This window comes from Rhinatrema bivittatum, chromosome 10 (genome assembly GCF_901001135.1).
Source record: "Rhinatrema bivittatum chromosome 10, aRhiBiv1.1, whole genome shotgun sequence".
NCBI classification, from domain to species: Eukaryota; Metazoa; Chordata; class Amphibia; order Gymnophiona; family Rhinatrematidae; genus Rhinatrema; species Rhinatrema bivittatum.
Genome location: NC_042624.1, coordinates 60,062,226 through 60,086,316, shown reverse-complemented (window position 1 = coordinate 60,086,316; position 24,091 = coordinate 60,062,226). Strand labels below are relative to the sequence as shown.

General features: G+C 43.7%; 1 protein-coding gene across 6 annotated transcripts in view; it reads right to left on the bottom strand.

Annotated features, from left to right (window-relative positions):
- The window catches only part of TDRD5 (tudor domain containing 5), a 139,265-nt gene that overhangs the window by 16,003 nt on the left and 99,171 nt on the right, over positions 1–24,091 (bottom strand). For all 6 annotated transcript variants that reach the window (XM_029618463.1, XM_029618461.1, XM_029618466.1 and 3 more), the window contains 2 exons: positions 22,469–22,687; positions 13,268–13,414 (listed from right to left, as the gene is read on the bottom strand). In XM_029618463.1, the coding sequence (XP_029474323.1) occupies positions 13,268–13,414; positions 22,469–22,687 (366 nt within the window). The remainder of the gene's footprint in view (positions 1–13,267; positions 13,415–22,468; positions 22,688–24,091) is intronic.

The following is a 24,091-nucleotide window of genomic DNA, read 5'->3' as shown; positions in this document are numbered from 1 at the left end:
AGTGGCTCGACGGAAAGGCTCGAATGGAGCTGAACAAAGCTCGAAGAACCAAGTTTAAACTCCACAAGGGACAAACAGACCGGACAGGCGGTTTCAGGTGCTTAGTGCCCCTGAGAAAACGAACAACATCCGGATGAGAGGCGACTGCCCGACCTTCGATGGTGCCCAGGAGGGAACCAAGAGCCGAAAACTGAACTCGAAGGGAGCTAACCGAAAGACCCTTGGAGAGACCACGCTGAAGAAAAGTGAGAAGCACCGCAACCGAAGGCGAACGTGCTGAAACACCCAACTCCTCGCAGACGTTTTCAAAAACCTTCCAGACTCTGACGTAGGTAAGCAATGTTTACCGTTTGTGGGCCCTGAGGAGTGTGGCAATAACTTCATCCCTATATCCTCTGCGTCTCAAACGTCTCTGTTCAAAAGCCATGCCGCTAGACAGAAGCGACCCGCCTGATCAAAAAATACGGGACCCTGCCGCAGAAGATGGGACAGGTGACCGATACGAAGAGGTCCGTCCGCAGTGAGATTCACCAGATCCACGAACCATGGCCATTGGGGCCACGAGAATGACCGATCCGCGATGAAGTTCTATCCTGGGTAGAACCTTCCCCACTAGCGGCCATGGTGAGAACACGTAGAGAAGTACGTCGGAGGGCCAGGGAAGGGCCAGCGCATCCATCCCTTCCGAACAATGCTCCCTCCACCGGCTGAAGAACCGGGAAGCCTTGGCGTTGGAAAGCGTCGCCATGAGGTCCAGGTGAGGGGGACCCCACCTGTGCACAATTAGGTCCATCACCTCGTCTGACAACTCCCACTCGCCAGGGGTCGAGATGTTGTCGACTGAGAAAGTAGGCTTGAATATTCTCCTTGCCCGCTATGTGGGAGGCTGCCAGGCGATCCAAGTGCCTCTCTGCCCAGAGAAAAAGCTTGCTGGCCTCTAGTGCCATTAGACGACTTCAAGTCCCCCCCTGTCGATTTATGTAAGCCACCGTGGTTGGTGGAATTGTCTGATAGAACCTGGACCACTTTGTGTCAAATCAGAGGAAGAAAGAATTTGAGAGCCAGGCGAACCGCTCGGGCTTCTAAACGATTGATGTGCCACCGAGACTGGGAGGGGGACCAGAAACCTTGAGTCGTTTGAGATTGGCAGACGGCCAATCTCAAACGACGGCCAAGAGGGAGTCAGAAGAGGCATCCCCTTGAGAAAGTGTGCCGGGGAGAACCACCATTGTATACTGGCAATGGTAGAGTCTGAGAAAGGGAGAATCTCTTGGTACAGTTCTGACATCTGTTTCCAACGGGATAACAATGCTTTCTGTAAAGGACGCATGTGAGCAAACCCCCAGGGGACGAGATCGATCGTGGAAGCCATGGTCCCTAAAACTTGCAGGTAATCCCACGCCGTGGGAAGTGGTAGAGAGACGAAAGTGTTCAACTGATTGATCAGGTTGAGAGTCCGCGAGTCCGAAAGAAAACCTTTCCTGACCCGAGTATTGAAGAGAGCTCCCAGGAATTCCAGCTCTTGTGAGGACTGCAGATTGCTTTTGGAGTAGTTGATTATCCAGCCGAGGGATGTGAGTAGGGCTAAAACTCTGTTTATCGCAAACGCGAAGAGGGCAGCGGACTTGCCCCTTACCAACCAATCATCTAGATAAGGATGGACTAAGATTCCTTCTCGTCGGAGAGCTGCCTCAACGACTACCATGATCTTGGTGAAGGTGCGTGGAGCGGTGGCGGGACCGAAGGGAAGTGCCCGAAACTGGAAGTGCTGGTCTAGGATCTGGACGTGAAGGAATCTTTGATGTTCCCGACAGATTGGGATGTGAAGATAAGCCTCTGTCAGATCGAGGGAAGCGAGGAACTCGCCGGGACAGACCGCCGCAATCACTGCATGCAGGGTTTCCATCTTGAAACGGGGAACCTTGAGGGCCCGATTGACCCTTTTGAGGTCCAGGATGGGGGCGAAAAGAATCGTCCTTTTTGGGAACAATGAAGTAAATTGAATACTGGCCGGCGCCCTGTTCTTGCAGCGATACCGGAAGGATCGCCCCCAACTCCTGAAGTCTCAAGAGGGTGTGACAGACTGCAGGCCGCTTGGGACGGCCGCAAGGGGACACGATATATAGATCTGGCAGGTCCCTGGCAAACTGTAACGCGTAGCTGTGTTCTATCACCTCGAGGACCCAGAGATTGGAAGTGATTTTGGCCCACTCCTCGAGAAACAGAGAAAGACGTCCACCTAAATTTTGTTCGGAGGAATGGACCGGCCGAATCTCATTGGGGAGCTGACTTAGTGGTCGTGTGTTGCTGATGGCCATCCCGGAAACCTCGACAGCCGCGAAAGGAATGGGACCAAGACTGGGACCTGGACACACCCCTCCTGGGGAAGGAGCCACGAGACCTGTTCCGTAACAGTGGTTCCCCCTAAAACGAGTGCGAGTCAGGAAGAAAGACTTCGACTATTTGGTACGGTCCTCTGGTAGCTTGTAGACCCTGTTCTCACCCAAGGATTTGATAAGCTGCTCTAGGTCCTCACCAAAAAGCAACTTGCCCTTGAAAGGAAGAGTGCCCAATTGAGCTTTCGAAGAAGCATCAGCTGACCAATTACGTAGCCAGAGAAGACGTCTGGCCGAGACCGCAGAAACCATAGCCTTCACCTGGACCCGAAGCAAGTCATAGAGGGCATCTGCATCATAGGCTATAGCACCCTCCAAACGCTCAGCCTGCTCTGTCTCTGCGGACGGGAGGTCCTGGGTGCTGAGTAACTGTTGCATCGACCTAAGGCTTGCCCGCTGCATGAGACTGCTGCAAATAGTCGCCCGGACTCAGAGCGCTAAAATCTCAAAAATGCATTTCAAATAAAATTCAAGCTTACGGTCTTGCACATCCCGTAATGCAGTAGCGCCCACCACAGGGATGGTGGTACGTTTTGTCACTGCGGTGACAGAAGAATCTACTTTAGGAATCTTTAACATGTCCAGACAGTCCTCGGGTAGTGGGTATAGCTTATCTATAGCCCTACCAACTCGAAGCCCCGCCTCTGGGGACTCCCATTCCCTGAGGAGAAGCAGGCGGTGCATTGGATGAAACGGGAAAGTACGCGGTAACGCCCCGAGTCTCGCCAGGACCAGGTCCGCGTTTGGTGTCATCGCTGCCGCCACAGAATCATCTGGTGGGGCATCAATTCCCAATTCTTGGAGAACGAAAGGAATAAGGGGCTCCAGTTCCTTCCGCTGAAATAAGCGGATACGGGGCTTGTCGCCCTCCAGCCACACCCCCCCCGAGAACGAACCGGGCTCAAATCGGGGGGAAAAAAATCAGGTCCCCAGCCCCTGGAGAAGCGTTTCATCAGAAATCCCCAAAATGGCCGCCACTGATGCGCGTTCCCGAGACGGGAACGGCTTAGAAACACAATGGGGAGCCCTTCCCTGAGGTCTAAAAGCTGGCGGTCCGAAGAGGAGCCTTCACCCCCCCCCCGAAATATACCTGGAGCATATCCCTTCATGGGAGCGTCAGGAGGCCGACTCTCCACAAGCTAAACAAAAAGGTGGCCATGGCATTGAGCAGGAAAGCAGCTGTAAAGCTAATTGAAAACAGCTGAGCAGGGAGCCCCTGAGGAGATGGGTGGGAGATTGAACCCCGCTCCCACCTCACAAAATCAAACTGCTGCCTTTTTTTTTTTTAATTTAAACAAAGACAGGTAAAAATATATTCTGTGAAAGCTTGGGAAAACAAAAACAGTTTATTCACATTAATAATTCATTGCATTCACAGAGGCAGGGGTATAATAATCCTCCCTGAAGCTCCACCGAGGCATGGGCATCTCGGGGCATGGCAGCAGATACAAAACGTGGGGAGAGGGACTGGCACCACCAGTATCACCCACACTAGGTCACCGGGAAGGGAACCTAGGCTGACAGAAATCAAGGGGCAAAGCCCCTCTAGGAACCCCAAGAGCGAGGGAGACAGAACTGTCTGCCCTGACACAGTCAGACAGAAAAAAAATCTTTTTTTTTTTTTTTTTTTAATATTTAAAAATTAAGTAATAAATTAAAAGAGTACTTGCGTGAGCTTGCCCCAGAGAAAAAAATAGGAAAGAAAACACAGAGGGCAAGCTAAACAGGGAACCAAAGGGTGAGCTGTTCCACCTGCTGGAGACAGACAAATTCTGAGGGTTTCAGGGTGGGTTCCGTCCTTATATGGGCTGCCCTTAGAACTTTGGTCTGTCTCCACCTGCTGGAACAGGGGCTTAACCCATGGTCTGGACTGATCCGGGTATGTACAGGGAAATATTGATGTGATGTTTTATAGTCTGTATGATTTCATGTTTTATTGTGTATGTAGTTTGTAATCCGCGTTGATAATGTGGAGATAGCGGAATATAAAGACTGCTAAATAAATTGTCCAATATCACACGCACTGCTCTCCTAACCAATCTGCAAACTACAGCAGTGCCAACTGAATTGCTGAGCCTCCAAGCAGTTGGACAAAGCCATCTCCTCTGGGGACCACTGACCCTGTGCCACCAGTTCCTGAAAATAAGCCCCCCTATCTTTATAGACTTGCATCTGTGGTGATACAAGCCATTTGGGAACCTTCAAATTCATCCCCTTGGAGAGATGTTCCCTGCTCAGTCACCAGAGCAAATCCTGCTTCACGGCTGCTGGGGGAGACAGCCGTATCCTGTGTTCCTGAGACTGAGGAATCCATTGAGATAGCAATGCCTTCTTTAGCAGGCACATGTGCACCCTGGCCCATGGGACCAATTCCAGAGTCACCACCATGGACCCGGGAGTCTGCAGATGGGCCCATACGGAAGGGCAATCAGACGACCTCAAGTCCTGAACTTGTCCCTAAAGCTTCTGGATGTGATGTTCCTGGAGAAACACTTTGCCTCAAGCTGTACTGAGACTTACTCCTAAATATTCCAGAGTCTGAGAGGGCTGCAACCTGCTCTTGGCCAGATTAGAGTGTGTAAGGTAAGATGTAGGGACGACAGAGCAGCTTGCTGAGTGGGAGCCCTGATCAACAAATCGTCGAGATAGGGGTAGACGTGGACACCTTTGAGTCCCGAGGAAGGCTGCTATTACTACGAGACACTTGGTGAAAACCCGTGGAGCAGATGCTAGGCCGAACAGGAGCACTCGGTACTGATAGTGCTTGGAGCCTACCAGAAATCTGCGATGAGATGGAGTTATCGCAAGTATGTATACGCATCCTGGAGGTCTAGAGAGCAGAGCCAGTCTCCTCTTTGCAGAAGAGGAAGGAGAGAACCCAAGGTTACCATCTTGAACTTCTCTCGTTGGAAGTACTTGTTGAGGGCACGCAGGTCCAGAATTGGACGAACGCCGCCTGATTTTTTGGGGATTAGAAAGTACCGGTAATAGAATCCTAGGCCCTATTGGGAGTAGGGCACTTGTTCGATTGCTCTGGATTGAAGGAGTAGGGAGACTTCCTGATCCAGGAGTAGTGAATGGTCTGTTTCCCACATCAGCCGAGGTGGGATGGAGAGAAAGTTCAGGTGATAACCTTGAGAGATTATGGCAAGGATCCACTGGTCCGAGGTGATTGTGTGCCATATGTTGTTGAAATGGCACAATCGATCTCCTACCAGTACCTGTGGCAGTGGAAACTGGCTGCTGCTCTCTATGCGGGAGTCAAAAATCGGAAGCAGGGCCCGGCTGAGGAGCTGCTTGCGGCTTTTGTTTACGAGGTTGACAAGACTGGGCCTTTTGGAAAGACCTCGTAGAATGACCTCTAGATGGTGGTGGAAAGGACTTCTTTGGACAGAAAAATGACTTTTTGGTGTCCTTCCTAAATGATTGTTTAGTCGAATATTCAGAAGGCAACAGAGACAGTTGGTGAAGGGTCTCATGATGCTCCTTGAGTTCCGCCACTGTCCGCTGAATCTGTTCGCCAAACAGATTGTCTCCTATGCAGGGCAGATCAGATAATCTGTCTTGTACCTCAGGGCGCAAGTACGAAGACTTAAACCAGGCCCATCTTGCAGAAATAGCAGCTGCCGAAACCCTGGAAGCAGTGTCGAAGTTGTTATAAGAGGACCTTATTTCATGTTTCCCCACTTCAAAACCTTTGTGAACCAGGGTTTGTAGCTGTTCTTGGAATTGCTGAGGCAGGGACTCTGCAAAGTCCTGTATCTGCTTGAATAAGACCCTATTATACTGGGTCATATAAAGCTGGTAAGAGGCAATCTAAGAGATGAGCATGGATCCCTGGAAGACACGTTGGCCAACGGCATCCAGGAATTTCTGCTCCTTGCCTGGAGGGAAGAGTGGGGCTTTGAGCGTTGTGCCCTCTTTTGGGCAGAATCTAATATCACGGATTGGTGATCCAGTTGAGGTTTTTGGAACCCTGGAGCTGAATGGACCAAGTAAGTGGTGTCTGCTTTTCGGTTGACTGGAGCTACCAAACCAGGGTGTTCCCAGTTCCATTTGAGAAGATCCAAAAGAACCTGATGGATAGGGATGGAGGTTATTTCCTTGGGAACATCCAGGAATTGTAACAGCTCATCATCTGGTGTCGATCATCTTGCTCAGTCTGTAATTGGAAGGGAACCAACTCAGACATTTCCTTCACAAAATTTATGAAGGACAAGTCCTCCGGAGGAGAACGCTTCCTGCTTTCAGTAGGAGAGGGTGGTGATGGTATACATTTGGTGTCTGGGGAGGAAATGTCAGTCCAGGTGTCACAGGGATCAGCATCTGTCCCTCTAGGAACCTGAGAGGGATGGGACGAAGATATTCCTGAAGGTCCCGGTCTAGGCTCTGAAGGCATTGAGGGAAATACTTGAGGCACCGATGAAGGTATCGAGGGCATTGATGGATGTATCTGTGGAGTCGATGGCCGCATCGATGGTTGAGGCATCGGCAGGACTCCTGATGGAGGAAGACGGAACGGTGTTTCTCCTCCCAATGACAAAGCAAGTGGAGAAGGCACCGGAGCCTTCTAGCCGCTTTTCCATCGGTGGAAAAGCGGCTAGAAGCACTTCCATCTTTGAGAGCAGCGGTGCCAGTGCTGCCAGAATGGGATCCACAATCGGCACCGGTTTTGGCATTGGAGGAACCTGGAATCTGTGCATCGCCTTATCGATGGCCTCCTGAACCATCCAGTCCAGCTCTTCACGGAGACCTGGAGCAAACAGCCCCGGCTCCAAAAGGGAAGAAGGAGGCAGAGGCATAGCCGGAGGGACCACCATTAAAGGCAGAGTCGTGGCTCCCAACACCCATCTGGGTGAGGGTTGCCTCGGTGACCTGGTCTCAGAAAGGGTTGATGCCTTTTCTGGACAGAGTTTCTTCGATGGCGGCTTGGACGATGGCGAGGTCGATGACTTTCCTTCATAGATGGTCCGAGGCTTTCGGTGTTGATGCCAATGTTTCTCTCTACGATTCCCTCGGACCTGAGGGGGGAGTAGAGGAAGTCGATGGATGGGAGGTTGTCGACGCCGGACGGTCACCAGTCTGTGCCCGATGCTGGCGCGAAGTGGACGGCACTGGTTCGGAGACATCGAAGCAATAGATGGCGTCTGAGTTTGAGAACTGAAGAGAAGTTCCATTTTCTCCATTCTGGCTTTGCGATCTTTTGGTCCAACCTGTGGTTGGACATGCATCAAACCCCTTGTGCTATAAGGGGATTAGTGCATCCAAAACGTGCATCCAACCCCCCGCGAAACTAATAGTGCTCATCACACGCAAATATATGTTGATGAAGCTATTAGCTATTTTCCTCAGATCCAAAGAAAAAAAAAAGTGTGCACCTGACCTGCACATTTTTACACTCAGAAATTACCTGCTCTGGTAATTGTGTACAGAAAAGCAGAAAATACTGCTTTTCTGTACATCCTCTAACTTAATATTGTGGCGATATTAAGTCAGAGGAAACAAAAAGGTTTAAAAACAAAGTGAGCTGGTGATCAGGTTAGGAAAAGGGACGCTCAATTAACGAGCATCCATTTTTTCTAACCCATGGCTGTGCATAGGTTAAGAAAATGGATGCTCGTAAAATCGAGTGTCCGTTTGCCTAACCCGCTGACAGCCACCTGTCAGCTTCCAATTCTGGGAGCCCGCTGTCAAGGAGGCGCTATAGGCACACGTGTCCCTAGCGCCTCCTTGGCAGCGTGACCACTCATTTAAATATTCAATCTTGGGCCCAGGAGAGGTGCTGGGCGCACAGTAGGAAAGTGGGCACTCATCACTGAGCGCCTGTTTTCTGTGCTGATTTTTTGCATTGGCCCCTTAATAAGTAGCTGGGCTGCACAGAATGCATGCTGAGCAGAGCGTGGGCCATTTCCCATGCTGTCTTTCAGGCACCATCTTTGCTCCAGGCCTGTTGCAACTACTTCATGGTTTTTTTCTCAAAAGAAAGATAGCTGTGCCAATCCAGGAACCCGCTGCCTGTGTCTCCTGACAGTTGGGCAATCTCAAGGCAAAGCCTCTTTGCTCACACTGATTTTGGGGTTTTTTTTGGGCCTCCAGAGACAAGTCTCCAAAAGAGAGTGCCTCTTTCAAGCCTCTGCTATCCAACTCCCCAGAGCCCACAGAAGAAATACCACCCTGAGGAAAGAAATAGAACAAAATAAGTGCGTCAAAGCTTTCTTACCTGTCTGAAAGTGATTCATTGAGAAAGGCAGCTCTGTGCAGAGGGAGGGGGGTGTTTTGCCTTCACCTATTCTGTCCCTAAAACTGGATTCCTAATTGGGAACCTCTCAACTGAGGGGGAGAAACTTTTCTCACATGAGGAGCACCCGACCCATCCTACTCCTGATAAGGCTTATGTCTACAAGCAAGTACGCATGTCCATCAAGTGCTGGAGACAGAATGCTGGCAGGCTGGTGCAGTGCTATGAGAGTGATCAGGTCTGATGATCTCCATCTCCACCTACCGGTTGGTGTGCATAACACGCTTGTGTAGACTGGCCTGCCTGCATGCAGAGGAAGGGGAGGGACTGAAGGCTGGGTGGTGATGGAAGAAGTGGAATATCAAAATGCTGTGTCGATAGTTCTGTTTGCTTCACTCACTATCTATACAGCTTTACCATACAGGCAACAGAGAAAGGAGCAGTGGCATCAAAAGTGAGAGGTAATGAGATGGTGGTGGGAGAGTGTGCGGGGATGACAAAATTGGGGGAAAGCAGCCACAGATTTGACAATGCATCTGTTTTGCCAAGGCACCAGAGTCGCCTGAAAAGGAGAGAAACTAATACTGTCATGCTGAATAGTGTAGCCAAAGTTTTGGATTTGATTGCATGTGAATTGGCTCATTTCCGGTTTTATTGTTTATTTCCAGTTTTATTGTTCATTTTATTGTTTATTTCCGGTTTTATTGTTCCTTATGTTCTACAGTTATATGTAAAGCCCCCTTCCGCTGTTGGGCAGTTCATCGTTTTATGTAAACCGGAGTGATTTGTAATTCCCACAAGAACTTCGGTATATAAAAATTAAAAATAAATAAATAAATAAATTTCACCAAAAGAAAGACATTGATGGGGAAATTGCCCTGGAGAAGCTTTTGCTCATTGCAGCTCCCCAGCTTTGGCATTGTTAGTGATTTTGTTTGCACACACAGTCGAAAAATGACAAGAAACAAAATATGGAAACAAACCTAAAATGGTAATGGACCATTAGATCAGTCTCAGAAGCAATGACTCTGATGCCTGTGGTAAAGACATTACTGCCAGAAGTGCATAAAGGTGAAAATAGTTCTTACCTAATTTATTTTCTTCTAGAACAGTTAAGTGCATTCGAATGGGTTATGCACTCCAACCAGCAGATGGAGACAGATCAACAGGCTCGCTGAATCTACCTCATATACACTCCTGTGCTGACCTCAGCCTGGTAGTATTTCTGTAAACGCTAACTGTGGACAGCACACACCAACAAAATTTACTACTTCATAAATGTTCAATTCCCTTTTTTCTTGACAAACTTCCAGAAGATCAAGGAAGCAGGAAACAGAAGGAAATACAGAAAGACAGAAAGCATAGGATATGCAGAGTAAAGGAAAATAACACTCATCAATAAGATGCTGACAATTCTAAAAGAACCAAAAACTTTTTTGAACAAAAATCAAAGCAGCACAGGGAGGATTCTTGGACTGGCCTGACTACTCTACAGGAAAGGAAATCATCAGGTAAGTAGTAATTTCACCTTCCTCTTCATCCAGTCAGGCCAGACCATGTAAATGAGATGTACCAAAGCTACTCCCTCACAGGGCGAGATGCTGCCCTTATCACCCCCTCAACATTGCTGAAGCGTTGTTTTTAACTTGAACATGCAGACAACAGTGCCTAGAGGAAGTGTGCAAGGAAGATCAGGTTGCCACTCTACAAGTCTCCGAAGGAAACACCAGCTGTAGCTCCACCCATGAAGTAGCTTGCAATCTTATAGAATGAGCTTGGCTCTTTCAACAGAAGCATACCAGATGCCACATACGCAGCCATACCCACCTCTGTAATCCAGTACACCACCATAGCCATAGATGTGGCTTCACCCTTCTTCATGCCACCATAGAGAACAAAAAGATGATCAGATTTGCGGAACCCACTGGCAATTTCATACATCCAAGGGACAAAGAAGCGCATAATCCTCCATATCTTCCTGTTTATCCAGTGAAAGCAAGGAGAAAGTGATTTAGATGAAAAAAGGATTTTGCCAAAAATAACTAGTCCCAGTTAAGAGCCCAACGAAGGACTGGACTATGAAGGAGAGGCCAAATGTGAATAATGCCCTTCAAGAAACAAGACTGCAGACTTTGCATACAGCACTGCACACATTCAGGATATTAAGGTATCATCCCTCAGAAATGCACTTCTGCAGAAAAACAAGAGGTACTAAGTCTTGACCCCAGCACACACCAATGTCCTGCATACCAATCCTCAAACACATTCTAGACATGTATGTAAGCCATGAAAGTAGAAAACCTCTTAGCCTTCAAACGTGTATTCACCATGGTGGGTGAATAACTTTTTCCCCCCTAAATGCACTTTTATAAGGGTCAGACCATAAGATAAAATTGAATAAGAGTCTCGTGAAACACTGACAAAGCCAAGTTCTAGAGTGTCAGAAGCCGATGAGAATCATTGTACCACAGATGTCATAGGTCCGCATACCATGATCTGAGACCAATCTGGGAATACCAGAAGAACCAGACCCAGATGTTCTGCAATTTTCTGAAATACTCTGCTGAACATGGGCCACGTGGGAAACATATACAAGGTCTCCTCCCTTGGCCACTCCTACACTAGTGCAGCATTTTTCAATCAGTGTGCTGTGGCTGAAGGTTAGGTGTGCCATGGCTGCAGTCATTTCCTCTTTCCATTCTAGCCTGCAGAATGTTGTCCCACCAGCAGAGGTGGGAGTAGGAATTTCAAAATTAGAGGAATATCCATCTTGAGAGGTTGAGAGCCTTGCTTAGAACACCAGGCCTCAAAGTCTCCAAACCCTAGCATAGGCTAGAGAAGTAAAACATTTCCTGGTCCGAATAAGGTGGAAGTTACAGCAGGCAAATTAACCTAGCTTCAACAACCTAGCCCTTTCAATGGCCAAACCGTAAGAAAATAGATCCGGATCGGGACTGCCCACCAGCAGTCCCTGCAGATCAGTATTCTACAGCCTCTGAGCCCAATTCGGAGCTATTAAAAGGACGGTGATAGTTTAACTTGCAATATTGCAGACAATCTTGCCTATCAGAGGCCAGGGCAGGAACACAACAGGGCGCCTTGCGGCCACTCCTAAAAGCAAGCATCGATACCCAGCACTTTTGGGTCCTGCCTGTGACTGAAAAAGCATGGAACCTTCACACTGTCTAGGTCTGGGCAACCCTCTAGCAGGAAGTGCATGAGGAATCATCCCTTCAAATTTAAAGCACAAGGTTAAGGCTGAGAGGCCTTATCAGAGGGGTTAAAAAAAAAAAAAAAAAAAAAAAAAAAAGGGCATACTCTGTGTTACAAGGCTAACACTGACCACACTGAAAACTAAAATGGCTGGGCTAAATAGGGTGAGGCGTCCAACCAGAGCCCTCCAAGTTGGAGGAGCTGAGAGGGATGGAAAGTTCATAGATGGAAGGTTCTACGCAGGGACCTGGTGACATCTAGTGACCAACCTGTAGGCCACACTAACAGAAAGTGTGAATAAAATGAAAGGAGACTTGGAAAAAAAAAAAAGAGAAGAATGGTCAAAGATTTGGAAAATGGGCTTCAATGCTAAAAAATGTAAAATGATGAATATGAGGTACTTATTTAGGACAAAAATCGGAAACTATTCAATAAAAAACCTAGGAGTAATTGTCTCAGATGACCTGCGGGTAGCCAATACATGTAAAAAAGCAACAGCTATCAGCATGCTTAGCTGCATAAGTAGAAGTTATCAGCAGAAAAAAGGAGGCAATATTGCCTTTATACAGATCACTATTAAGACCCCCATCTTGACTACTGTATTCAGTTTTTTTTTTAGAACTCTATTTGTTCAGTCTGTTGATTTCCATTCTTTTCTTCTAGTTCTTCCTTTTGTGGTGGGAGTGCCTCCTCTTTATTTAGTATAAACTAAAATATGTAACTGCATACCCAAGAAACTTTTAGATTGTCTACATGGCAGTTACTATAGTATCTAGTGGAGAAGAATGAAAGAGAAACTAGTCTCCCTGGGCTTAAGGATAACTTGCACTCTGCCTAATGCGAACACAAACATCTAAATGGTTCTTACTTTTGCAGACTGCAATTCTCTTAAGCATTAGGCTCCTTTGATCTCCAATAAAATATGGATACACTGCATTTTTTTTTAGTGAGCAGCAAACATTGCTCGTTTACTCTGTGCAATAAGATGCGATTAATCAAATTAATGAATAAACATACAATCATACAAATACTGGTTATCCTTAGTTATCGCTCCACTACAGAAACTGCAGCTGGGACAGAGCAAAGAAAGGCTTTGTACAAGTTAACTTAACAAGTTAAAGTTAAACAAGTTAAAGGCTTTGTACAAGTTAACTTAACTTGTTAAGTTAAGTTTCCGCACCTGTTAATTTATTTATTTATTTAACATTTTTATATACCGGGATTCATACAAGATATTGCATATCGTCTAATGTTCTTATTGTATCCTTTTTTTACACCCCTCTTGTTAATTGTAAACCGGCATGATGTGATTCTTATCGCGAATGCCGGTATAGAAAAACACAAAATAAATAAATAAATAAAGCTGGACCTGCTGAAACTGCACAACATCTAAATTGCAATTTGAGTTGTGTTAATTCACCTGTATTGATCCCAAATCTTCAGTTACCCTTCTGGAGTCATCTGCCTTCTCATCACCCATTTTTGCTCTCCCTGTGTGACTTGAAGGTAACCATGGATCATCCCATGCTTCCTCAGGATTCGGTGCTGTGACAGGGAGGTAAACATCCTACAAGTAAAAGTAAACAGGATAAGGGAAGGAGCGAAAGACACGCTACATGCTTACAGACATACTACTTTCAAATGTGGAAGAATACAAATAGAAACAAGAAGGTATTTGGATGAACACTTCCAATATCTTAGCAAGTTTCAAACATGTTTGTGTACTTTTTTGGCGGTGTAGTCTGCAGGAGAGTTAAAAATCTAGGAATCTATAAATGACAAGCTAATACTTTCACAAAGTTCTGCCATACCCACACCCATCTACCAGTAAGAGCACTGCTGTGATGTGGCTTGTAAAGGAGAAATTTAGTTTAACCTGTTACGTTCCATGAATCCTCCTAGATCAGTCCATATGCATGGGTTTATATTGCCCAAATCAGGAGATGGAGACAGATGACATCTCTTTCAGTAGTGTCATCACTGGTGTATAAAACAATGCAGCACGGGCAATTGCCAGTATTATGTCAAAGCTATTGGAGCAAAAATAAGGTGCCCCTAAAATGCAAATTACAATAAACCTAAAAATAAAAAACCCAGGGGAGAATTAAAGACAAATCCTCCCCGCCAAATCCCAACTGGGGATAGAAAGGAAAACAAAGGACTGATAGGACAGAAAGACTAAAGGTTCTGGTCTTGCAGAAGGTAAACCCAAAGAGAAAAATCAAGGCAGCCACTGACTTCCTAGGAGGGTCTTGGACAGTCTAGCAGGATCTGAGGAAACAACATTATCTTTCCTTATCATCCTGCTAGACCACTATAGATGCATGGGTTTGAAGACAGAGCTCCCTTGAGAACGCCTGACCCAAAGACCACATCTCCCTTGAACTGCCTCTACTCACTCAATGGCTGGAGCAGCTGAGCACTTGGCCAGTGTTTCATGACCAAGCTTTCAGTACAATAACCTCAACACGCCACCAGGAGCTTCTGAACTACATTAATCTTTCTTTAATCCCTTAAATACAGTTCTTTTTTGTTTCTTAATATCTATACCACTCTATATCCATCAAACCACTCTTAAAAAAAAACCAAACTTAGATCCTAAAGAGCCTACCAACTTTCGTCCAATCTCCAACCTCCCTTTCATTGCCAAAGTCATGGAGAAATTAGTTAACACTAGATTATCGGATTACCTCGAAGACCACAAAATCCTGTTCCCTACTCAATATGGCTTCCAAAAATCATTAAGTACCGAATCACTTCTCATATCCCTGACAGATTACCTCATCATGGGCCTTGACAAAGGTCATGCCTACCTACTGATCCTCTTGGACCTCTCGTCCGCATTTGATACTGTTAACCACTCCTTCCTCCTAAATCAGTTAGAGAACATCGGCATAACAGGTACGGCACTGGCCTGGTTCAAAACATTCCTTGGGAACAGAGGCTACAGGTCAAAATACATAACAAAGAATCTCAGTGTTTTCCCTTCTCTCTAGGAGTTCCGCAAGGCTCCTCCCTCTCACCTACGCTCTTTAACATTTACCTTCTCCCTCTCTGCCAACTGTTAACCAATCTGAACCTAAAATACTTTTTATACGCAGACGATGTCCAGATTGATTCTTTGAGGGGGATGACAATCACAAAAACTCTAGAATTCTGGGAAAAATGCCTGCTAGAAATCAACTGCCTCCTCTCCAGCCTAAACTTAATCCTAAATTCTTCAAAAAGCGAACTCCTTCTCATATCCCCGGAAAACAGCATCACCACTTCAAATCCACCAGCCAACTTACAATTAGCACAAGTAAGAGACCTGGGAGCTATCATTGATAATCGGCTAAACATGAAATCATTTATTAACCAAACTACCAAGGACTGCTTTCATAAACTTCACGTCTTAAAAAGAATAAAACCACTTTTCCACTCTCATGACTACAGAACTGTCCTGCAAGCAATAATCTTCTCTAAGTTAGATTATTGCAACTCTTTATTAGGTCTCCCCTCATCTCACACTAAACCTCTTCAGATGGTTCAAAACATGGCAGCCAGAATATTGACAAACACAAGTAGAAGAGATCACATATCTCCAATCCTCAAAGACCTACATTGGTTACCAATTCACTATAGAATTATATATAAGTCCATTACCACTATCTACAAAGCCATCCATCAATACTCGCCGCTCAACCTACAAATCCCATTCAGAAAACACATCTCCTCCAGACCCAACAGAGTCCTATAGAGAATCTCTACAGGTACCACACTCTAAAACCTCTCATCATATAACCTTCAGAGACAGGGCATTCTCCACAGCAGGACCACCTCTTTGGAACTCCATTCCATCGGATCTACGACAGGAACCATGCCTTCCAACATTTAGAAAAAGACTCAAAACATGGTTATTTAAAAAAGCCTTTCCAGTTCCCAACTGAACCTTAACTAACCATTAATAGAGCCTTAACTCACCATTAACAGACTCTCAGACTTTACCTCAACACGATAAAATAACACTGCAAAACACCATAACCTAGCAAATACCAAAAAAAAAAAATTTTGTAAATTTTGTTCGTTCTGTTAAACTTCCTATCGCCTTTTCTGCTCCCAGTTGTGTATTTCCCTGTTTTATTGTAACTGCAACGTTTTTTAGTTCAACACATTTTAATGTATCTTCTTTTGACACCCCTTTGTTAATTGTAAACCGGCATGTGATACCTATCGCGAATACCGGTATAGAAAAAACACAAATAAATAAATATACAGTTACCACAACAATTATTCAGGATGTTTATTTATTTTAAAACATTTCTATACCGTCTTTCACAATGAATATTGACCGAAATGGTTCACAAATCAAATAATTATAGAGTATATTAAACTACTAAAACTATTTTTTTTTAATAAGTAAAAATAAAAAAATAGAAATAAAAAAAATAAGTAAACAAAAAACAGTAACAGAGAAAAATACAATTCATAATTTAATCCTTCTCATATGTCTATATATATATATATATATATATATATATATATATAATCTCCTATGCTTAAAATTAAAAAAAAAATCAAGAAAATAGTCAAGAAATAAATAAAAGAGTTCAAATGAAATGCCATTAATAGTTTATGTGACAATGTCTGCAAATGCCTCTAAATAGATGTGTTTTTAGTGATTTTTAAAAATTCTTTATGATTAGAGATTTGTCTCCGAACATTTGGAAGAGAGTTCCAAAGTATGGGAACGGCTATGGAAAAGCCCCTCTCTCTTGTAATGTTTAATCTTGCGAGTCGAACTGTGGGGACTTCAAGCAAGTTTTTGCTGGCAGATCTCAGATTCCTAGATGGCTTATAAAGCCTGAGGGCTGTTCATAACCAGATGGAGTCCTGGGCATTTATAAGTGAATGTATTAAGGATAGTTTTTAAAATTTCACTCTGTACTTAATTGGAAGCCAGTGCAATTTATATAATATAGGTGTAATATGATCTTTCATTAGGGAACCTGTTAGTAACCGGGCTGTAGCATTTTGAATCATCTGTAAAGGTTTTATTGTAGAGTCAGATAGGCCTAAGTAAAGGCCATTGTAATAGTCCAATCCTGAGAAGGGCTTGAAGCACTGTTTGAAAATCAGATTTAAATAAGAATGGCTTCAATCTTTTTAAAGTGTGCTATTTGAAATTTGCTGTGTTAGAGATAGGCTGGTATCCAATTGAATTCCTAGGTTACGAGTTACTCTTTTGATAGCTATCAATTCGTTGTCTATTGTGATTGATGGTGACGGACAGTTTACTGGATTTTCAATCACACTTAGTAATAAGATCTCAGTTTTTTTAATGTTCAGTTTAAGTCTGCTGTGCGTCAGCCACTGTTCAATCGTCTTGATATAGATTTTACTTAATGAAATAGTTCTGAACCCAATGCCACATTCTTCCTGGGTGCATTCTGGACTGGTGTGATAGGTCTAAAGGAAGGGAAATTAATGGTAAGTAAAATTTCACCTTCCTCTGCATCTTTATTAGACAAGTCCAGACCAATAGGGTGTACCCAAACTCCTTTAACATGGGCAGAAGGAAGAGAATGTGATTCTTAGAACTCCTTCTTGCAAATCTAGTCTATAATTCCTGAAAAAGAATGCAAGCAAGACCACATGCTGCTCTACAAATGTCCCCTGGAGACATCAGTCTTTCTTCCCAAGAACCAGCTTGCTTGTGAGTGGGTAGAATGTTCATGAAGTCCATAAGAAGTCGCCAAACTAGGTCAGGCTAAGGGTCCATCAAGCCCAGTATCCTGTTTCCAGCAGTGGCCAATCTGGGTTACAAGTACCTGGGCAAAATCTCAAAGAAACAGATCTCATGCTTCTATAGCGCAGTAATATTTCTTAAGTCTACTTGGTTAATAACTATTTTGACATCCTCCAGGATCTTGTCCAAACCTTTTTTAAACCCAGCTACATCAACTACCTTAACCACATCTTCCAGTAATGAATTCCAGAGCTTAACTGCATGCTGAGTGAAATGGAGTGACCCCAGTCCTTGTATTATCTGAAAAGGTAAATAAATTCACATTTACCCATTCTAGTCCTCTCAGGATTTATCATATCCCCACCTCAGCCATATCTTCTCCAAGCTGAACAGCCCTAACCTCTTTAGACTTTCCAACCCCTTTACCATTTTGGTTGCCCTTCTCTGTACCTTTTCTAGTGCAACTATCTCTCTTCAGAAGCAGCGACTGGAAACGCATACAGTACAGAGACATTATGACATTCTGTGTTTTATTCACCAATCCCTTCCTGATAAATTAACAACATTCTATTTGGGTTTTGTTTTTTTTACCGCTGTAGCACAATACATTGAAATTGTTGGCTCAGCAACTACAGTGTGGGTTATTTGTACTTGCCCACATTAAATTTTATCGGCCATTTGGATACCCAGTCTTCTAGTCTTGCAAGGCCTCCTGCAATTTATTACAATCTGCTTGCGATTTAACAACTCTGTATAGCTGTCATCTGCAAATCTGATCACCTCACACATTCCCCTTTCCAGATCAATTTATAAATATATTAAAAAGTGGTGACCCAAATACAGATTCTTGTTTACTTTTCCCCACTGAGAAAACTGACCATTTAATCCTGCTCTGTTTCCTATCTTTTAACTAATTTCCAGACCACGAAAAGACATTGCCTCCTATCCCACATCTTTTTAATATTCTTAGGAGTCTCATGGGAGACTTTGTCAAACGCCTTCTTAAAATCCAAATATACCAAGTCTACTGGCTCACCTTTATCCACATGTTTATTAACTCCTTCAAAAAGATGTAGCAGATTTGTGAAGACTGTCTTGGGTAAATCCATGCACCCGAGGCCCATTAAACCATTTCTATCTCTATGTTCTGTGATTTTGATCCTTAGAATAGTTTCCATGATTTTTCCCAGCACTAAAGTCAGGCTCACCTCTGGAGCCCTTTTTATATAATCAGGGTTATTATATTGGCCACATTCCACTCTTCAGGTATAATGGCAATTTTAATGATAGGTTACAAATTATTAGTAATATACCTGAAATTTCATTTTTGAGTTTACCATCTGGTCTGGGCAATTTTGCTACACTTCAGTTTGTCAAACTGGCCTACTATATCTTGCAGTTTCATTGTGATTTTTTCAGTTCATCTGAATCATCTCTCGTGAAAAACATTACCGGAATGGGCATCTCCCCAACTTCCTCATTTGTAAACACTGAAGCAAAGAATTCATTTACTTTTCGATTTTACTTAGTTCTTTTATCTCATTGTCATTTAATGTTAAGATTTCACTTCGTTCTATTTCATTTTAATTTTATTAATTTTGATTTTAATTGATGTACATGTTAATTTTATATTCATTTTTATTTTATTTGGTTGTAAACAGGTATGATTGATATACAGAATATCAGTCAATAAAACAATATAAATAAATAATTTTTTCCCCCCACAATGGCCTTATCTTCCCTAAGCGCCCTTTTAACCCCTCTGTTATCTAATGGTCCAGCCAACTCTCACAGGCTTCCTGCTTTGGATATATTTTAAAAAAGCTTTTATTATGAATTTTTGCCTCTAAGACCAGCTTATTTTCAAATTTTTTCTTAGCCTGTCTTATCAATGTTTTTCACTTAACTTGCCAATGATTATACTTTTTCCTGTTTTCTTCAGATGGATCCTTTTTCCAATTTTTGAAGGAAGTTCTTTTGGTTAAAATAGTCTCTCTCATCTCACCTTTTAACCATGCTGTCAGTCTTCCTTCCACCTTTTTTAATGTGTGGAATACATCTAGACTGCACTTCTAAATGGTATTTTAAAACAATGTCCACACCTGTTGTACACTCAACCTTTGTAGCTGCACCTTTCAGTTTTTTCCTATTTTCCTCATTTTATCAGTCTACCTTTTGAAAGTTTAGTGCTATTACTGTAGATTTACTTATTGTCCCTCTTCCAGTCCTTAAGTCAGATTTCACCATGTTATGATCAGTATCCAAGTGGCCCCATACCTGTTACCTCCAGAACCAAATCTCATGTTCCACTAACAAATATATTCAAAATGGCTCTCTCTCATCTGTTCCTGAATCAATTGTTCCATGGAGCAGTCATTTATTCCATCCAAGAACTTTACCTCTAGGATTTATCTAGTAAATATTGGGGTAATTAAAATCTCCCATTATTACTGCACTGCCAAATTTGTTAGCTTCCCTAATTTCTCTTAGTATATCATCCATCTTATTTTGGCCAGGTGAATGGTAGTATACTCCTATCACTAAACTCTTCCAACACACATGGGATTTCTATCCATAACAATTCTACTGTGCATTTAGGCTCTTGCAGGATTTTATCCTGTTGGACTCTATGCCATTCCAGACAAAGCACCACCACCAAGTTGATCCTTCCTATCACTACGATATAATTTGTAGCCTGGTATAATACTGTCCCATTGGTTATCCTCCTTCCAACAGGTCTCAGATGCCAATTGTGTACCTCTTCATTCAGTTCTAAACACTAACTCTTCCATCTTACTTCTCAGACTTTTGGCATACAGTCATTTCAAAGTGTGTTTTTTGTTTATATTAATTTGTTATCTGTTAACAGGGATAATTTGGAATCTTAACATAGGTGGTTCTTTACGCCTAGGTACATGGACTACATTTGCTTTTATTGCACCATTTCTGTATGGATGTCCTCTCTCCTGTTTCATTAGTATCTTTTGAAGATACCTCCCGCCAAACCATATTCTGCTGAGCCACTGTAAGCTTTCCCCCTTGTTCTAGTTTAAAAGCTGCTCTATCTCCTTTTTAAAGGATAGTGCCAGCAGTTAGTGGAGCCTGTCCTTTCGGAAAAGACTCCCCCATCCTCAAAAGGTTGCCCAGTTCCTTACAAAACAAACCTCCTTCCCTGCACCATGCTCTCATCCACGTATTGAGATTCTGGAGCTCTGCCAGCCTCTGGGGACCTGCACATGGAACAGGGAGCATTTCAGAGAATGCTACCCTGGAGGTTCTGGATTTCAACTTTCTACCTAAGAGCCTAAATTTGACTTCCAGAATCTCCCTCCCACACTGTCCTATGTCGTTGGTGCCCACATGTACCATGTCAGTAACCTCCTCTCCAGCATGGTATAAAATCCTGTCTAGGTGATGCATGATGTCTGCCACTTTCACACAAGGTGATCCTCACATCTACCAGTTGCCCAGCTATCTACATTTCTAATAATCAAATCACCAAGTATGGCAATCAACCTAACCCTTCCATCTTGGGCATTAGCCCTGGGAGACATCCTCTGTGTGAGAGGATAATGCATCACCTGGAGAATAGGTCCTTGTTACAGCAGGAAGTGATCCTGTAACACAGTGATCCCCAACCCTGTCCTGTGGGCCCACCAGCCAGTCAGGTTTTCAGGATATTCTCAATGAATATGCATGAGAGAAAATTTGCATGATATGGAGGCAGTGCATGCATGCAAATTTTCTCTCATGAATATTCATTGTGGTTATCCTGAAAACCCAACTGGCTGGTGGGGTCCCCAGGACAGGGTTGGGGATCACTGTGTTACAGGATCACTTCCTGCTACACCAGGGTGATACTCTCAACCAGATGACCTTTCTCCAAGGGGCTGCCAGATTGTCTGCTTCAGCTCCTTCAGGTCTGCCACACTAGCTTCCAGAGATCGGACTCATTCTCCAAGAGCCAGGAGCTCTTTGCACACATACAACTTCTCTTCAACTGGTAAAAATCATACATGTGACACTCTGTACAAAAGACTGGAAGGCCCTCATTTTCCTGCTGGACTGCTGCCTTAATATTGTTGAGTTCTTAGTTAAGTTTAGGTTGCTAAGGCAGTAAGGATGAGTAAATTAGTGTCCATTAAATGTATGTGGTGTACTTGCTGTTAGTGACCTACAAGGGGATAATTACATTTTTGATAACGATTGGGGCAATCCTGTGTTTTAGATAAAGCCCAGACTGATTTTTAATGTGAAAGTCTCTTGCCTATAAATCAAAGAATGAGGTAAAGGTGGGAGGGAAAGAGACTAGAATTACCTACCTTATGCTAACTTTATTTCAGGCACACACAAGCTCTAAACAATTACCTACCTTATGCCAGAAATGAGGTAAAGCTAACTTAATTGCCCAGGGCAGAACAGCAAGGCACTAGGAGCGGAACTACAAATGATCTCCTCCAAGTGAGGCCATAGACAAGCCTGGGAGCTGGAAATCCTGGTGCATTCGTCCTGTATGTGCTACCATCTGCTGGAGATAGATATTACTGGCAATTACCTGTGCTGCACTGCACTGCTCTATATACCAGTCATGAAGTCACTAAAAGAAGTGTCTTCATCTGCTGGCTGGATGGTATAAACTCATGGATCTGGACAGTCTAGCAGATAAGGTAAGTAATGAAGCCCAATGTCTGTGCTCTCATCATAGGTATCTAGTTAGTTTTCTGACTCTTCCCAATTTTTCTACATGACATAGCACTTGTGCCAGCTAGCAAATTTTAGACACTTTTCCAGACAGCCTGTACCCGAGTTTTGGATTTTGTAGAGAAATCCAAACAGGGCATATCTAACACAATGCTTTCCCTTTCAATCCTACTTTGCGGTTTCTTGACTTACAGTTTTAGAAGATTCCATAGTTTCGGAAAGTTGATTAGAAGACTCCATGATGAGAGGAGGCTGATTAGAAGATAATGTGGTTTTAGGCGGGTGGTGGGAGGTTGCCATGGTCTTGGAGGAAACTGTATTGACCAAAGGAGACCAGTTTTCATCCCAGACATCCATACCTTCAGATACTGGTTCAAGGTATGGCAACTCCAGGCTATTATCCTGTACTTCCTGAAAAAAATTAGACAATTAGTCACAGAGAACTGAAATGTAAACATTTTAACAATTAAAAACTGATTGTCTTACTCTGTCAATTCCTGTTCCATTAATTTTCCACAAACTGAGCTCGCTGTAGCGCATGGTATTCATAGTCAATCCTCATGTACTGCAAATAGGTTGGGTTTTCAGGATATCCGTAATGAATATGCATGAGAAATCTGCAACAAATGAGGTAGTCTGTATGCAAATCTCTCAAGCATATTCTTTAGAGCAGAGCTTTCCAAACTTTTCATGTTGGTGACACACTTTTTAGACAAACATAATTTCGGGACACAGTAATTCAGTCTACTAGCAAACCAGAGGTTGTATGCAGTGTAACAAAGGAAAAAAGAAACATCACCCATCCTTATAAAACAAATCAAGAAATATAAAATCATCAGCAGTAAAACTGTACTAACAAAAAGAACATATTTCGAAACACCTGATGAGTGGAATATCTAATAATTAAAAACTCATATAAAACATTTCCAGATACCAACAAAATATTTCAAAATAGCAGACACAAAGACCCAGTAATGAAAAATAATAAGGATACAAACATTTTTTTGCTCTGCATACCTGGGAACGTTTGATATCCAGGTGTCCTGAGATTGTTCTGAATTAGCAGGAGGAGGGGTGGTTTGCTTGGAACTTTCTCCTCTCTCAGTCACATACCAGCGCTCTCTCTCACACTGGCTCTCAATGACACACCTACACACACATGCTCTCAGTACTCACATATACACATGTTTTTTCTCTCTCACTTATATAGGCTCTTAATTACACATTTACACACATGCTGTCTATCTTTTCACGCTTACACACACACAGGCTTTCAATCACACACATACATGCTGTCTTTTTCTCTCACACACAGACTCTCATTCACATGCTTACAAACATGTCCTCTCTTTCTCTCATTTACACACAGGCTCTCAATCACATACTCACATGCTCCATCACCTAAACCAGCTCTCAATCACACACAGACACACATGATCTCTCTCTTACTTATACACACAGGCTCTTAATCATACATACACATGATTTCTCTCACACACAAAGGATCTCAATCATACACACATACTCTTTCACACAAACAGGTTTTCAATCACAAACTTACACATACAGGTTCCCAATGGTAAACTTACATTCATGCTCTCTCTCTCACAGGCAGGCTCTCAATCACAGACATACTCTCTTTCACATGTACAGGCTCTCAATCATTCACATACATGCAATCTCTCACTCTCTCATACACACACACAGGGCCCCGCGGCCCGGAAGAGGAAGTGGAGAGTATCGGGTGAGTGCGCGGCAAGAAGAGGCCACGCTAGTGCGCTCGGCATCGGCCCGAAGAAAAGAAGACTGCAGCGC